At 40.1% G+C, this 18,611-nt stretch overlaps 1 protein-coding gene across 1 annotated transcript in view; it reads left to right on the top strand.

Annotated features, from left to right (window-relative positions):
- PTPRN2 (protein tyrosine phosphatase receptor type N2) overlaps positions 1–18,611 on the top strand; it is a 644,507-nt gene that overhangs the window by 188,744 nt on the left and 437,152 nt on the right. The window contains exons 5-9 of the mRNA XM_072153967.1: positions 399–561; positions 5,402–5,837; positions 7,508–7,750; positions 11,570–11,610; positions 15,069–15,463. Of these exons, the coding sequence (XP_072010068.1) occupies positions 399–561; positions 5,402–5,837; positions 7,508–7,750; positions 11,570–11,610; positions 15,069–15,463 (1,278 nt within the window). The remainder of the gene's footprint in view (positions 1–398; positions 562–5,401; positions 5,838–7,507; positions 7,751–11,569; positions 11,611–15,068; positions 15,464–18,611) is intronic.

Raw genomic sequence — 18,611 nt, 5'->3', positions numbered from 1 at the left:
TGTTACTCGTTGGGCGGAGGGTGTCTGTTATTGTGTCTGTTATAGATGACAGGGTTCTATTAACCAAACACATTTGGTGCTTTAGCATGTGGGATAAAGGCTGAGACCAGACAAGACAGAACCCTAAAACACACACACAGATATGGGCTTCTCCTCATTACTCCCTTGTACCTACACAGATTTCAAACATGGAGAAATGAGAAAAATGCCAAAAATAGGCTGATAGCCAGAGAGAAAAAACTAGTGCACGGAAGTATGATAGAATGTTATGTAATTGATGAACTGCAGAAGGGAGTTACTCAATAATGGAGGCATCACAAGGTAACGGCAGAAAAGAATGGATTTTCCAATTAAAAATTAATTATATTTCTATAATATTGCTTTCCTTTCACTTCCAGAGTTTCAACAATAAATTCTGAAAGCAACAGAGATTATGAATCTGAAGCTAATAAGAATTTTGCCAAATCTTTTCATCAGTATCTTCAGTATCTTGGGATTCTGCCACGGCCTGTAGCTCCAAGCTTCTACCCAAGGACAAAGAGTGAGAAGCCTGTGATTACGGTAATAACCTCAGAAATTATTAATAACTTCCTAAGCACTTCTGCATTACAATAAGGTGACAAATACTGTATTATTTAAGAAAAGGAAAATTAGAAATAAACCTCCTTACTTTAATTATCTTCCCTGATAGGACGGGTATGCTGAGAAGCTGTGGCTAGCATACTTTTTTGGTCAGCATAGTATTTTGGGGAATCTTTGGTTTGGGAAGTATTTGGGTCAGCTAAATATTGGGGGCATCTTTTAGGTTCAATTTGTGTAGTATAATGTATAAATGAGTGAATAGACTATGAAGGTTATTTCTAAATATATTACTACGTCTACAATTAAAGGGGAATTTATCTCGAATTTTCTCAAATATTAGACCTGGCGGTGTTGTAAAAGGAACCCCCTGTTGGCCCTGGTAATTTCTGTGGTGGTCACTGGCAGTTCTCCAATGATGACGTCACCTATAACATCGTACTGTACAAAGCTTCATTGCTTGAGGACCAAATCTAATAGTTATATTAAGCTTTTTATGTTGTAATATAATTTTTCCTGCTTACAGTGAATCTACTGGAAATGCCAAGACACATCCATTCACATACAGGATACAGGCCCACTTCAAATTGGCATAATAAGAACAGACCATATGACCATATTTTCTGGCCAAAATACCACCCAGGGACTCAGAATCCTAGAATTATTGCCATATAGGATTCTATAGCATAGGGTTGTGGAACTCGTGCCCAAAGTACAGAACTGTAATGGTGGAGCCCCAGAAGTCTATGGAGCCTTACTTTTGTAACGTATGGTGTACAGCTATATTCACTGCTCACAATGGGTGTATCTGTTACATGATGCAATAAAACTGCACTATATGGCAGTAGTCATTGACCCCGATGTATCGTAGTTTGTGTACCAGCTTTTGCCATAGAAGGCACACATCATGGAATTTTAGACACTTTACCCCTTTTGGGACACTTTTAGTAAAAGTCGGTGGGGAACAATGTACTATAACAATTTACAATAGATGTCACCAGTAGAGATGAGTGCACCCAAACGTTAAGTTCTGTGTTTTCCATTCGCCATCTACGCCTAACCTGGACGTGTTGCTTGATGGCCATTCAAGCAGCTTTATGCCCCTAGCAACTAAACATGGCTGTGATTGGCCAGATTTGTCCACCAGGTATCTACTTGGCAAATCTCAGCCAAGCAACACATCAAACAACATGTCCAGGTTAGACGAAGATGCCGAAAGGAGGATGTTGAATCTAAGGTTTGGGTTGGCTGATCTCTAGTCACAGGTCATTGCTGAAATCTATGCCTGCTACACCAGGCATAAATTTTGATTCCGCTACATGTCGTCGGAACCTCTTCTTTCCATTGATTCACAGGGTGCGCTGATCATCAAGACCGGCACACAATGCACAATTGGTCCCATTGAGCTTATGACTTCCTTTTATGGAGTTGTAGGGACATACAGGCTTTGTGCACACAGCTCTGCCATGCATGGGTCAAGCAAACAGTGTTTACGATGGATACTTTATTTATCTGACCTTTAGACTGAAGTATTCAAAATAATCTGAAGGAGGGAATGATGTGAAAAATACTCAATAAATGAGGGATTTCTGGCTTTCAATCTGCCGACATTCCAAGTTCTTGTTAGAATGTCTCTGTCTTTTAGCCTTTATATATTATTGATTTGTGCTGAAAAGTAACTCTGCTTGGTAAAACGGTAGAAATGTTTTAAAGGGCAAATCTAATACAATAAAATGATAACTAATTCAAGGCTCTTTTTATACCAGTGATCTACAGTTCCATGTTTTTATGTGTTTTTTTTATATATGCTGACCTCTGATCCAACGGAATAAAAAAAAAAATCCTCAAAAATGTTATAATTTCACTGAAATGTAAAGACTGTGCGCAATTATATTTAATGAGAAGAAGACAAGTGACCTGCTGGGACTTCATTGTGACATCAACAATAGCATTTTTCAGATGAAAAGCTAAAACAATATTAAATGTAATCTTTGCTAATTAACTGTTATGCATAAAACATAGAACTGAAATGATTAAGACTGTTGTGGGCGCAGTAATTATACTTTATAGCCGCGCAAGTCAAATATTTGTTGGGATAATATGAGAAGAAATTAGTACATTTATGGTGCACACAAATGGAAGTCTTATAAAATATAGTAAATTTCATATAATTTGACCTTAACAGCCCTTTCTCCATAATCAAATACTCTGGATTGTTAGAGAACCCAAAATAAAATATTAACATAAAATAGATTACTATACAGGGGCAAACACAGAAATGAATATGTTTCTGGGTAATTCTGGAGAGTATTACATTATAGGAAGACTTGTCACCAAGAGGTCTCGCCAGAGGTATATAAACAATATTTATCACACTACCAGTTACTTTTTATTACTGTATATACTTAAGTATAAGCTGAGTTTTTAAGCACAATTTTTGTGCTGAATAATTCCCACTCATCTTATGCTCGGGTATATAAAAAAATAAACTCAGTACTCACCTTTCCGATGCCCCCCCCCCCACCACCACGTGTCCTCTTCTTGCTTCCTCTGCGCCGGCAGCAACAGGTCTGTGCATGCTGGCTGCGCACACACTTTGACATCATATTGTGTGCTCGGCTGTCACTGCCAGTGCACAGGAAGCAAGAAGAGGACCTGCAGGGGGTGTCGGAAAGGTGTGTACTGAAATTATTTTTTTATACTGAGTACTGAGTTTATTACTTTTATGTGCTGGGCATACTGGGGGAAGGTGGCTGTCTATAAACTACTGAGGGCAGGCCAACTATATACTACTGGGGGTTGGCTGGCTATACACTACGGGGTGTTGGCTGGCTATATATACTACTGGGGACTGGCTGGCTATACACTACCGGGGATTGGCTGGCTATATACTACTGAGGACAGGCTGGCTATATACTACTGAGGGCTGGCTATATACTTCTAAGGGCAGGTTGCCTATATACTACTGGTAGTTTATAGCCAGCCAGGCCCTAGCAGGATATAAACTACCAGGGGCTGGGTGGCTATACACTACTGGTGGTTGGCTGGCTATATACCGCTGGGGGCTGGCTATATACTCCTGAAGCAGGTTTGCTATATAATACTGAAGGCAGGCTAGCTATATACTACTGGGATCAGGCTGACTACATACTACTGGGGGCTGGGCGACTTGCAGGCTATGTACTGGGGGGAGGCAGTGACCAATGACTTTCCTACTGAAATCAATATGTTTTCCCCGTTTTTTTGTGGTAAAATTAGGGGCCTCAGCTTATAGGCAAGTATATATGGGCAAGGTTTGGCGTCCTCGTGGAAATACTTTGATATGCGCATTTTTTACCTATTTATGTGAGTAGAACCTGAAATAAAATGTTTTAAATTCTTAAACTGTCTACACTATGTCTGGATATGTCTCTCATATACAGTGAGTGGAGGAGACTAGGACAGGAGTGAGAATATTGCGGGTTCTGGTCTGAATGGTGACTTAGTGATCCCTTGTGTTTTGTATACAAATAAGGAGGAATCATGCACTAATCGATATTTGGGATCATGAGCTCCGGTCATTGAAAGAATTATTCTCTACAAGTATATATGGGTTAGTTGGATTTGATTGATGTCCCACAGCTTAGGTATGGCATCAAACTGGAACCTGGTGCATGGACACAATACAGATGTAGGCAAAGCTAATACACCAACTTTACTGCGCAAGTGGTGGATAAGTCTATTTTTTTTTTTTTTTAAATCAGGTAATTTTTATTAACTACTTAACCAATTTTCCATTTTCGTTACACAGATCCAGTACAAACAATACATTGCACAGACATCGGTGATACATTAGGAAAATGACAACAGTTCTGAACATACAAACATATAATCATAACCCCCCCCCCCCATCTCCCCATCCAACCCATCCCAGACCGAGATTAATAGTAAACCAAGGTGATGTATTATTCAACCGACCGGATAAAATGGCTGAGCTTCTAAACACAAACCTTATCCAGTATTAGTATGTTCCTTATAGTAGCATCCTATATATTTGATAACTCTATGCATGCATTAATGCATCCCTTAGTAAGGCACCAGTTGGTAATCCCGGAGCGGCCATCCATTTTCCCCAGGTAGTGTCAAATTTCTTTAACGCTGCCCTTTTTTTATACACCGCTCGCTCCAATCATATATAATTACTTAATCTGCTACGTAATTCCGCAGAAGATGGGATAGTAGGCTGGATCCAGTGTGCCGCTATGAGCTTTCGGGCTTGATATAAAATGTGTGCAGTAGTCAGCGTGACCGTCCTTTCGCTGGATAAGGCTATTGTTAAAAAATTGGCATCCAAACATGCTGTTTTTATATCTTGAAAACATTCAATTTGCAATTTTGTCTTATGGACACTACAAGGACAGCCCTTTAAACTGAAGCATCTGAAAGGTATAAACATGTTAATCAATTGTTCTCTTATACAACTATTTCCTTTCCACTTCGATATAAGGATTTTACATGTATGTTTTAAAATGTTTAGACGTTCTTTCATTTAGTAGATTGCCATTTTTAATGTTATTCCACTCTCAGGAAATCAAGTTTCTTACAAATAAACAAATGCTTCTTCAGGGATATGGGAACAAAATTGTTAATTAAAGATTATTTGCAGCAAGACCAATTGGCTTTTATTTATTTCCTCTGCTTTATTTGTCTTCCATAATTGAGAATTTGCCTCCGTTATTTGCCTGCGATAGGAATATTGACAATTATATTGCTCTAAATGTTTTATTCTTTGTTCCTTGTTTTCTACTTGCGGACAATAAACTTTGTCAACTGATTTTTTCAGAATTCAAAAGGAACATCTGGTCTGTTATTTGCGCCAGCCTCCCATCAAAAAGTTCTTGAGATACCTTCAAATGTCCTACCTAAGACTCTGGTTGAAAAGCCACCCCAAGAGTCTGAAGCCGACCTTGAAAAAAAGACTTTACTAGCAGCTTTGAAGACCTACCTGGCCCAAAAAACAGTATCTCAAAATCCTGATAGCCTAAATCCGAAAGGGAAAGCATCATTTTCTTCATTATACACCAATAAATACCGTCCTCCACAAATTGGTCAACTGGATGGAGGGCTTCCTAAAAATGAAGAAGAGGATAGTTATCGGATAAAATCTTTTCTTCCAAGACCAAGAGGCCGAGTCTTGTCAAGGCCAAAAATTGGAGCACTGATTTATAAATCCACTTCTCGCCAGGAAAACCCAAAGGACCCGCTGAGTGCTGTAGATGGTAATACATGTTTATTTTCTGCAATATGTTATCCTATAGAATACAGGGAAATTTCGTAATACAAAATAAATTTGTTCTTTAAATTTGTTGAATATTGCTGTTTTTGAGTTTTTTTGGTCTTAAAAAAATTACTTACCTAGTTCCCTGGCTGAAAATCTATCTGTCTATATAAATATCAATCAAGTCTCAGTTTGTCAATCTAAATCAAGTGGGAATCAATGTTCACCAAGAAAACCATTTATCACAGAATAGATGAGACATTTATAGTGTATTAATGGGAGTCTGAATACTGGAATGGGGGTGCATGACCACTGCTCTTTTTGATACTGTAGGGCTGACGGAGCAGTGTACTCGGTTAGCTCCATCAGTCCTACAAAAATGAATAGATTGGTGGTCACATATATCCACGACTCCCTCTTGGAGGTCGGTGAAGGTTCCAGAAGTTTGATCTCTAGCAATCATACATTTATCACATGTCTTACATATTTTTTTCAATAAAAATGTAAGAAATCACAGCACTCCAAAGTATAAGATGCATAGTATGTAAAACTCACTCAATTTAATAAGCATCGGTCACCAGAATTTTAGCCTTCACACCAGTAAAAGCTGCTGGTAAAGGGTTTAAATGCCTCCACATATCACCTAAAATTATTTGACACTGAGGCACTGTAAGTTTATTACACACATTTTTCTGACATACAAATGAGATGAGTCAACTTCTGAGGAGAAGAGTCAGGTTTTCTCCCAAGCTGCCAGTGGCTCACACCTCTTTCTTTTGACTGTCAACTCAGTGTCTCTTCAAATCTTGGCCTGAGCAGACAGTCCCCTTCCTGTCCCTTGCTGTCCCTCTCACTGCATGGCGTATTCAGAAGTGAACATTATGGCCTACGATTGGATCAGTTGACATATCCAAATACAACTTGGACCAAATGGTCCAAAGGCTGGGAGACGTCGGAAGAGGGGACAAGGATTTTTTTTGGTTTACCCTTAAGCTTGGAAAAACCCCTCTAACTTTTTATTATACATAAAACCTGGTGTAGCAAACGTAAATCAATCTCAATGATTGATGCAAATATACCGTATTTTCCGGGTCATAAGGTGCACCGGACTATAAGGCGCATTACTAAAAAAGGCCTTATATATGGAATAATTTCATATGTAAGGCGCAGGGTCCGTGGGCATGGAGGAGGTCCGGGGGCGTGGAGGAGGTCCGGGAGCGTGGTGTGAAAACCAGCGGCTCTCCACAGACCCGGCAAGAGGTGAGCGGTCTCCCCAGGGAGATGGGGAAGGAGGTCCGATCAGGTGGAGGAGGGCAGCGGACCCACCTTATAGTCCGGTGCGCCTTATGTATGGAGGAGTTCAGCGGACCCTACTTACATAGGTCCCCGCTACCGGAGACAGCAGATCTCCAGCGGGAACTGCAGTTCCCGCTGGAGATCTGCTGTCTCTGGTAGCGGGGACCTATGTAAGTAGGGTCCGCTGCCCTCCTCCATACATAAGGCGCACCGGACTATAAGGCGCACTTTGGATTTCTAAGGAAATCTTAGGTTTTTATGTGCGCCTTATAGTCCGGAAAATACGGTATATCTAATAAACCAGCATTTATACAGATGCTCTCAAATTGATTTCTTGTGTCTGACATTAACACCGATGTCTTGTCTTTCACTTAGAAACATTTATTCAGAATGTTGTGAAGGAGCTTGGAAAGCATAAATTTAACTTCGATAATCTCAGCCCTAAAGAGCTGGATGAACTAGCAGATGTGATCGCTGATACTCTTCAGATTGTTGATGGTGATCAAGTTGATGCTCGTAAAATTGAGACGGAAAGAGGAGATGAAGAAGTTAAAAGAGTGGATCCCTATAAATCGGAGGAACGGGATGAGAACAAAGAGAATAATCAGACTTCTCAAGGTATGAAAAATGAAAGATAACAATATGGCCAAGACTATAATTAAAGGGGTATTCTTATTCCATCAAGGAAGGAAAGGAAATTGAATGAAGTATGAGATTGGGAATCCAGAAGTTGCCCATAATCTATTTTCTATTTATATCTCATTCCATGGATGGGTGATAATTGTTGATCGAAATCAGTTTGAGTTCCCCAAAGTGGTACCAATATAAGAAACTCAGGAACATACCCCATTAGGGTTCTAGTAAAAACAAGCAGACTCTACTCTCACAATGTATGATTAAAGTGCTCAGAAAGTTCTTCCTCCATCAAGTTCTCAGTAACCAACATTCCCTTTTGTGCTAGATTGATTTCTCCAATGGTTTCCTGTTTTATCCTATTTTCTCTCTATGAAACATTATAAAGTTATATCGTTTAGGCAAAAACCAAAGTCTGGCAATTTTCTAGGGCATACTGCACTTTTAATGTTCTGGAAACTAGGATGAGCCAAAAGTCCCAGGACACTTTTATTTCAGAAATTATTCTCTATAGCCCAGCACATAGTGGGTGAGAGGGCCTTTCCTTTGGGCTCAAAGGGAACTTGTCATCAGGAGCCTTATTTGTGGTTCCCTCATGTGCTCACAGAGAATAGTCTATACATTGCCTAGTCTATACAAAAATAGAGTTTTTGTAGTAAAAATAGCATTTACTCAAAATGACTTAGAGAAAACTTTACCTATATTGTATGCAGAGACCAGTCTCTTGTCCCCTGGGTGTGGCTAGAGAGGAGCGCCCTGAGTCCTTGGAGAAACCACTACGTCATGCGTTCTTTTAAAATTAAAAAAGAACTTCCCATCCCCCATGTAGCTCCGCCACTGTTGCTTCCCCCTGCAGACGTCATGCATACAATGCCCCTCAGCCATCTCCTCTTCCTGCCGAAGGCAATTCTTGCGCATGCATGGTCAGCATCTGCCTGAATCTGCGGCTGGCGCATGCACAGATTGATGTTGGAACTGTGCGGCTGGATCCACATCCATCTGCACATGCGCCAGCCGTTGTAGTAATAAGGTTGCATTGAGGTTTCTTGTGGAGCTGCAATTCTTGAAAATTTTTAAGGTCATAAAGCCTTATCATTGTTGAGAAAAATAAAACAAACACAAAAGTAACTAAAAATGTTATATCCATTAAGAAAATGTATTATGTTAAAAGAAATTGTCAGCTGTATTATATGTTTGCCCTTCTGTTCTCCAGTCGTATATCTCTTTACTGTGTAAGTGTATGCAGGTGCTGTATCTGCCTTAAAGAAAATGACACTTCATAAACAATCAAAACCATTGAAACAATCATCTTAGAAAAGTGTATGTTTATATCTTACTCACTCCACGGGAAACACTACATAAATAACACGCTTTGCAGGCAGCCGCTTGACACCTGTGACCCGCAATCAATAGTCTCCCGCTGTAAAGTGCAGGAAACTAACCTTGAAACTTGTTGTTAAGCACTAAATTTGCACAAACTGTGTGTTCGAAGCAGAAAGAATATTTGCATAATCTCTTTCTACAAGATCAATGTATTGATTTTCCCAATGTACAGTTCAGTAACTTGTGTAACAACAAGTCGTCGCCTCAGAGTCAATGAGTTGGTGCTACAGGCGTTATAATTTATCGGTTGCATATTTGCATATATTTATGCTCTAGAGAAAGGAGTATTAAGTAATTCCTGATCGGTAGGGAAGGTTTAGGCATCTTTTGGTTAAATTGCAGCAAAAAAAGCTAACAAAGCACATTTTTGTTTTATTTTTTGTAAAATGAATCGAAAGGAGACATGTATTGCAAGCACTTTATGACATGAGGTTTAGCTTTTATCTTTTAGCTTTTATTTAAGTGAGGAATAGATCCAGCTAAATCAAATTTAATGGGGTTGTTCAATTTTAGAAAATATAAATAAAGTTATACAGCTTTATAATATACTTTCTGTTTCAATTCCTCACAGTAGACCAGATCTCTGCTTGCTGTCATTCAAACTTAAGCTTCATTCCTTCATTCAGTGGATAGAACTCTGTCCATGGTCATGTGATGTCACACAGGTGCACAGCTCCTTATATCACAGAGAGAAATCAGAGTAATGCACCTGTGTGACATCACATGACCAGGGATATACCAAGCCGTGCACCTGTGTGACATCATATGACCAGGAATATAACGAGTTGTACACCTGTGTGACATCACATGACCAGGGACCAACAATGAAGCTTCCTATAGAATGACAGCAAGCAGAAATCTAGAAAGCAATGAGAAATTGATATAGAAAGTATATTGGAAAATGGTATAACTTTTAACTAACAAAAGATAATATTCATTTGTCGAAACTGCAAGAGGGTCTCAGTGATGGGACCCCCACAAAAAAAGAGAGCAACCACTGATGGACATTGCCATGGAGTATGACGCTAGGCTTTGCACATTGTAATAGACAAGGTGTAAAATCCTCATATACTGCCATACTGTAGTATGTCAAAATATGGTTGCATCAATTAGACAACCAAAGGTTAAAATACCCTGGGGGCTATGAAAAATAGTAAAAAAAAAAAATTAAAAAAGAAAAAAAAATTTCAAATCACCCCCTTTCCCTAGAACTGATACAAATATAAACAGTAAAAATCATAAACATGTTAGGTATTGCCACATCCTATAATGTCTGATCTATCAAAGTGTAATAATGGTTATTCCCAGCTTTTAACCCTGTAATGTAAAATAGCGCCCAAAGTTGAAAATGCTTTCTTTTTTTGCCATTTCGATAAATAAAAAGTGATCAAAAGGCCGTGCAGTCCTTGGTAGCATTGAAAACATCATCAAACATTGCAAAACATTATAAAACCAATATAAATCCCCGTAATTGTACCGACCCAAAGAATAAAGGTGACGTTATTTGGGTGCACAGTGAAAGCCGTAAAATCCAAGCCCACAAGAAAATGGCATATTTTTTCACCAATTTCACTTCATTTGGAAATTTTTTCCTGCTTCCCAGTACATGGCATCTAATATTAAAATACTGTCACTATGAAGTGCAATTTGTTACACAAAAAAAAACCCTCACACAGCTCTGTACATGGAAAAATAAAAAAGTTATAGATTTTTGAAGGTGGGGAATGAAAAACGATAAAATGGAGAATGGCCAGGTCGTTAAGGGGTTAAGAAATGCCACCGCTCAGGTCACCCAAATTCTGCAAAGATTTTGGCATTACAAAGATTAAAGGAAAGATTAAAACAACTAGATTTGTTTATTCAGGAAAAGAGACAACTACGAGGGGACATGATTAATTTATATAAATATATGAATGGTCCATACAAAAAATATGCTGGTAAGTTGTTTCAGATTGAATCAAATCAAAAGACGAGGGGGCACTGTCTCAGTCTGGAGAAAACAAGGTTTAATCACCGGAGGCGACAGGGCTTTTTTACTATGAGAACTGTCAATCTGTGGAATAGCTGAGCTCAGGCGCTGGTCACAGCAGGGACAGCAGAGAGCTTCAAGAAGGGTCTAGATGCCTTTTTAAACCTAAATAACATTAATGGTTATGTTGTATAGAAATGTTTCCCCTAAATCCTTTCCTCATGCAATCCCTTCCCTTCATTGGTTGAACCTGATGGACATGTGTCTTTTTTCAACCGTATAAACTATGATACTATGATATCCTAGGAATGTCTCGTACTTTCTCAGTTAGGGGTACACCACCGGTATTATCATCTTATGTATTTCCTATTGTATAATTCGATACCATCATGTGTTGATATTATTATGTGATTATCCATATTTGTTAAGGTGATCTTTATGTTAATTTATAGGTCAGGAAACAAGCAAGGAGCAGTCACAAAATGAAATAAAGGTACATTAACTTTTTAAACTGATTTTCGCCCTTTATTTTTTTTTTTTTAGAATAATTTATATATAAATAGTAAATGATTAGGGCAAGCGGCTTATTAAATCATTGTATACATCGATACAATCACATATATACAGAATATACATATACTATAGAGATGTGTCTGAAAGGCCTAAGCTTGGTAAGTTTATGCAAATATTGCCGCAAACTAACAACACACAACATCTATGTGACTGCACATAAAAACAGGGGGGATATAACTTTGTAACGCAATATCCAAAAACGACAAACCAGTGATCCCTCTATGGCAGGGGTCAGGAACCTTTTTGACTGAGAGAGCCATGAACGCAACATATTTTAAAATGTTATTCCGTAAGAGCCGTACCATATGCACATGCCCCCCAGTAGATAGGTCGTCCCAGTGTCACGGGTGCCCCTGCGATCTAGGTCTCGGTTCGCAGGCACACCCGTGCCCCTCTCTGTGGTGGTACCCCTTTCTGAGCTCACTCAACTCACCACTTTCCGGCTCCCGTCCCGGCTGCCCAGCATGCGTGCGCCGGCACTCACAGGTTTAAAGGGCCAGCGGGCCGCTGATTGGCCTGCCCACTCCTGGGTTCCCATAAAGACCGATGGCTCCCAGCGTTCCCCGTTGGATCTTAGTGCTTCATGCCTATGAGGAAGCTTTCCACACTGTTTCCTTCCCAAGTGTTGATCTCCTATTGTGACCCCGGAGCTGTTCCTGATTCTGCTCCTTCACTGCCAGCCTTGACCTCTTGCTCCATCCCCGACCTCGCATCATTGCCGCCTGCCTTGACCGTCTGCCTGTTACGGACCACGAGACTGCCTAGTGATCCTGTACCTCGACCCTGGCTGCCACCGTGGACAAGTCGCGCCTGTGGAATGACCTGGTTGTATTACGCTATAGTAAGACCCTCCTGCTTTGTGGCAGGCACTGGTGAAGACCGGGTGCCACTTAGATTCCGGTCCCAGGTGTTTGCTTACATCATTGTTTGCGGTGGTCCAGGGGGTTCACTACTCCAAATCCTGACACCCACCACATGCCTCCCAGTAAATAGGTAGTCCCAGCACATACCCCCAAGTAGATAGGTAGCTACAACACATACTCCCAGTAAATAGGAAACAATAGCACATGCCTCCCCCAGTATATAGGTAGCCACAGCACATACTTCCCAGGAGAGAGGTAGTCACAGCACATGCCTCCCTGTATATAGGTAGCTCCAGCACATACTCCCAGTAGATGGGTAGCCACAGCACATACTCCCAAGTAGATAGGTTGCCACAGCACACGCCCCCAGTATATGGGTAGCCACAGCACATACTCCCAGTAGATAAAAGCCAGAAAAGGGATGAGGGCGGCACTGTGAAGTGGATTCAAATCCAGGTGGGTGCAAGCTCTTTGGGCCCGACTCGAGGCACCAGAGGAATCCAAAAGAAACAGCAGGAGAGCAGCACTCCGTGGTGACTAATATTTATTCAAACACCAGTGGTACAAATAAGCAACGTTTCGGTTAGCTCCATGCAGCCATTTTCAAGCTTGAAAATGGCTGCATGGAGCTAACCGAAACGTTGCTTATTTGTACCACTGGTGTTTGAATAAATATTAGTCACCACGGAGTGCTGCTCTCCTGCTGTTTCTTTTGGATTACTCCCAGTAGATAGGTAACCCCAGCACATACTCCCAGTAGATAGGTAGCCCCAGCACATACTCCCAGTAGATAGGTAGCCACAGCACATGCCCCCAAGTAGATAGGTAGCCACAGCACATGCCCTCCAGTAGATAGGTAGTGACAGCAAAAAAAAAAAAGAATATTCACTTACCAGCGCTACATGCAGCCAGCTCCTTATCGCTCCCACGCTCTTCTCTTTGACCCAGTCTTAGGCGATGGCGTCAGGGTCGTACAAAGGACGTAGGCAGCGGTAACATTGCTGTCTGTGTCCAGTGATCAGTCTAAGACACACACAGCAGCCATCACTATTTATTAAAAAATCTGTCTGAGAGCCAGATGCAGCCAACAAAAGAGCCATATCTGGCTCCCGAGCCATAGGTTCCCTACCCCTGCTCTATGGGGATCATATACACATTAGACTAAAGGTTGGACAACAATAGTTTCATTACATTATTGTCTTAAATGAAGTTGAACTTTTTTTCATTTTATATTTCGTTTTTATTATTTGACGCATGATATTCCGTTATTAATATTTATTTTTAATAACGGTGCTGTAATGGACCGGTTCACATACATTACATTAACCCCTTCACAACCGTCCACCAGAAAAATATAAGTGGTCCGGATGTAAAGTGGAGTATCGAGTAGTCACAAATTGAGCCCTTTTTATACCAGGCAGGTAGGTGTCAGCTGTATGACACAGCTCACACATGCCGGGAACTGCCACAGCCGCTGCTGGCACAGATTGCGTCAGTTAAACTTTTAGGAGCTGCAGTGAAACCCAATCGCAGAACCTAACGTACCTTTAGCTGGACGCCTCTGTGACTTCATCGCAGAGTGCTGATGGACGCAATGACCTTTTGGGTCCTTTTAAATGCTCCCATAGCTGTCATCAGTAATCCTATATTACAGTCTGAAATGGAAAGGAGATTATGATGGTCGACGTTGCTATCACTGTGGCTCGAGTTCGGTATCAATGACTTTACCCGGCATCGTGGACACAGCAGTCCGGGGTGCTCATCCAAAGTACAAGTCCATAATATACAAAAATTGAAGGAAGAAGCGTGACTGTCACCGAAACTTTTAACAAGGATGTTTATCTTAGAGCCATCAGAACAGGCGACGGGTCGTGCTTTCTCAAGTCTTCTGATGTCAGCCATGCAGAATAAATGATATACCGGCCTCTCAGGCAGACGTCATCAAAACAGTAAACTACACATGATTATATTGCAGTCTGTCTACTATATCTACTATGTATAGACAAAAAGAAAAAAATAGTAGAGATTCAGCTCACCCTTCTGTGGTCAAGACATCAGGTGCCGGTGCGCGGATATGCTGAGCCGATTCAGTGCATCTTGGACAAACAAACGATTGATCCAGCATCCAGGCTTGAAATAAGTGCTATAAAACTTCTATTTATTTCATCAAGGTATAAAAAGGTTTAAAAAAAGGTACCGTTATACAGACATCTGTACAGACATCTGGATGCTGGATCAATCGTTTGTTTATATCTACTATGTACTGCAATACAGTTGTATTGCAGTATATTGTATAAGTGATCAAACCCCCTATGGCTCAAGGACCTTTAGTTGGTTTAGTGTCTCAAATTGCCCTGACAGGTTCTCTTATGATTTCAATGTCCTACATCCCAGAGAAGTGAATGGAGAGCTGATCTTTATTCCTATTTTTGGACACTTTTGGGGACTTGGGTTTTCATCTTTATTCATGACATTGAGGAAATATGGTAAAGCTGTATTTGATGCTTTTTTTTAGGAAAAAGAAAGAAGTGCAAAGAAAGAGGATCTTCCTGATTTTAATAGTAACTCTATGTCACACGAGTTCATGTCAGAGCCTTTTGAGAATGGATTTAAGAGATTTGGGGATTTTCATTACACCTCAGATGATGATGACTATGATGATGAAAAGAAAGTAGGGATTGAGAATGTGAAGAGTGAGACGTACACTAGAGAGCTGACAGCTCAGAAGAAGTCAGCTGAAGACGACTCTGATTCTAAGGAAGAGATTGAGCTTCAGCGCTGGGTACAGGAAAGTTATGCTCAGGACGACAGATCTTTCGAGGAAAAACCAAAGAAAATAGGACAAGAAGTGGAACTTCAAGTGAAGTCTTCCAGCAGTGACAAGTATGGCTACATTGTAACACAAAAGAGGTAGGTGTTTCACATAAAGTATTTCAAAGGCCTTGTGGGGATTGGGTTCCCCCTGCAATCTACTATATTCTGTAGTTAAACTGGGCAACAAGTGTATTTTGCACTATAGCATGATCACTGGATAAATTTAGGACAGGTCCTCCAGAGAGAAGCTTTTTGTAAGAACCCAAAAAATCTCCTATATTGACGGTACTTAGGTACTGTAGGTTCTCCAGAGGTGAACTTAACCAATGCCTTCAAAGATAACTCAACCGTTTTGAAAAATTGGTATATCCAGATTCAAGATTAAAATGATGTCACCAACCTACCCTGGAAACATTGATGCAAAAAACAGTCCCTGACTTAAGTACACCAACATTCAGACAACCCCCAGTTACAAACGGGCTTTAATTATCTACTGTAACATTTACCAAAGGTGTCGGGAATTAAGCTTTATTATTAATATTTGTTCTTATGACGACCCAAAAATGAGAAAATCCAGTCACTGTAAAAAAAATTTGGCTTGAGTTTTGTCTTACAAAATATACCTGATCCAGCTTTCATACAAATTCAACTTGTGTATGTAACATGAGGACTGCCTGTACTTTATATATAACAGCATGATTTGCTACTTCCAAGACATCATTTGTTCCCACCAGCCTACAGATTTGTTAACGTTGAGGTATTAGAACTTCCAACCGAGTTGTAAATCAGAAAACATGTTCTAGCGAAAGTACTTGCCAATGCTTCTGGGGACCCCACTTTTCTCTACTTCCTGGTCTTCCTCAACAGAAGACGTGACCAGTCATGGGTCATCGTTGCATCCTGTGTTTGTTTCCTGCTTGTTGAGAAGGAACAGGAAGTAGACAATTATGTAGGACCACGGAGGTGTTGGGATGGAGGCAATCTAGGATCAGGTCATTGAGGTGAATATGTTTATATATTTTTTTGCTATTATTACCCTACAACCTCTTTAAAATGTAAATTGTAATGGGTGGCTAGCTAAAGAATGACGGTGTCTGGGAAGATTGAAATATATCTTCCCCTTGAGGGAACCAGATGTGACAGGTATGTGTTTCGATATGTACCTTTTATTTTCATTACCAGACCCCTTTCTGGCCATAGTCTACAAAATATACACAGCAAGAACAGATTTGTGCACATCATTTATGGCATCTGCTCCCTAATGTAAATTCATCTATACCATTGGCTTCTCATCGCTGGCCTATAACACATATCTATGTTGTAACTAACAGGAAGAACAGAAGCTCCCTGTGTTTCTGTCCTTACTTTTGTCTCGAAAGTGAATTTCCAGCCAGCTGCATATAAAGCAATGTTCAAAGTTTATTATTCACTAGACGGCTTGATCACACCCAGGAGACACAGCATTGAAATCCATTATTATAGTCTATGGGGCTGAAATGTCTGTCTTCTTTCTGTCAAGCTTCCCCAGGTTAAATGAAATGAGCCATTTTTCCATTCAGTCAGAGGTAAGAATTTCTATCAGGGATGTATCTTGAGCCGTAATGTTTAAATTGACCTCACAACACTTGGAAGGGGTACAGCAATTTCACCAGGTAATTTTAGCACCGTTTTCCCTGCATCTTGGCCTAAAATAATTTAATGACTCTTCAGCTTCAGCTGGTGAAATAATCAGGGGACTAAGCTTGGTATTCGTTGGGGTGATTTGCCATTTTGAGTTATTTTAGTGCTTTCTGAACCCTTGAAATAGATGGCTCTTCGTTCCACCATTGAGTCAAATTGATTTTTGCACTCTGAACACTACAGATTTCCATAAAAATGTATTAAAAAAAGGGAACATAAAAACTTGCCATTCCACTTCTACATTTCTTTCAAATACAATTGACATTAATTATTTTTTTGTGAATTTATACTTTTGTTTTTTTCCCTGTGTAGATTATAAAAGAAACAATACAATGGTTTCTTTTTAATTTATTTTTCACTACAAATAGTTGTAAGCAGACATGAAATGTGTATCTTGTAATTTTGTGGGGGTTTTTTTGCCTTTTGTTAAGGATATGTGTCAGTATTAAGCTAATGTCTCGATTTAGTTTTTTTTAAAATGGAATCTGTCATCAGAAATTGGCCTCATAAACATTAGCAGTACCGTATATGCTCGAGTATAAGCCGACCCGAGTATAAGCCGAGACCCCTAATTTTACCACCAAAAATTGGGTAAACCTATTGGGTAAACCTCCAGTATAAGCCGAGGGTGTAGTATACAGCCAGTCAGCCCCCTTTAGTATGATGCCAATGCCATGATGGCGCATGATGCCAATCACATAAGAGGAGGTGTTCAGAGGCAGGGAGAGTTTGACTTTAATGTTGAACTCTCCGCCTCCCTGACTTTATACATTTAATTTACAACTAACTTCAAAGTTGATTTTCTGGGTGATGGCATTAAGCTGGGTCTTCAAAGAAACAGGATCTGGAAGGTGTGCAACTGCTTGACAGCGTAAAGGTAGTGTTTTATTAGGCCAATTTCTGATGATAGGTTCCCTTTAAAGTTGTATTGTTTCAGTGTTATATTTGTAATCTGATTTTGTATCTACTGTTCTGTAGGGAAAATAAGTATTTGATACACCTACACCTTCCCACCTATAAGGAATGGAGAGGTCAGTGATTTTAATCATAGGCACGCTTAAGCTGCCAGAGACAGAATCTAAAATATTGCAAGATTTTTAAATAATTAATTTGCATTGTATTTCATTAAATATGTATTTCATACAATAGGGAAACATAACTCCTCTTCTTCTTCTATAATTTTCACTGCAGCAGGTATTTTGGCCCAGTCCTCCATACAGGTCTTCTCCGGAAGATTTAAGGTTTTGGGCTGTGTAGGTGCAACATTGAGTTTCAGCTCCCGTCAGAGGCTTAGCTAGGGGTTCAGCAAGGAGGGGGGGGGGGCAAAACACACCAATTGGGCACCCAACACCGGTATACCAAGATTACCACCATACAGTCAACATGTAATGTTAGATACTGTTTCTACATAGTGCAGGACATAACAATGTAGTAACTTACAGGTGACATCTCTGTGGTCATCCACATATCTTGTCTCTTTCATCTGACCAGGCCACCATGACCACTTCTACCGACTGCAACTTGGAGCTGTCATATTAAAATGGCTTTCCATGATTATATGAAA

The sequence above is a fragment of the Engystomops pustulosus genome, chromosome 5 (genome assembly GCF_040894005.1).
Source record: "Engystomops pustulosus chromosome 5, aEngPut4.maternal, whole genome shotgun sequence".
In the NCBI taxonomy this organism is placed as follows: Eukaryota; Metazoa; Chordata; class Amphibia; order Anura; family Leptodactylidae; genus Engystomops; species Engystomops pustulosus.
This window is presented reverse-complemented; position numbering and strand designations above follow the sequence as displayed.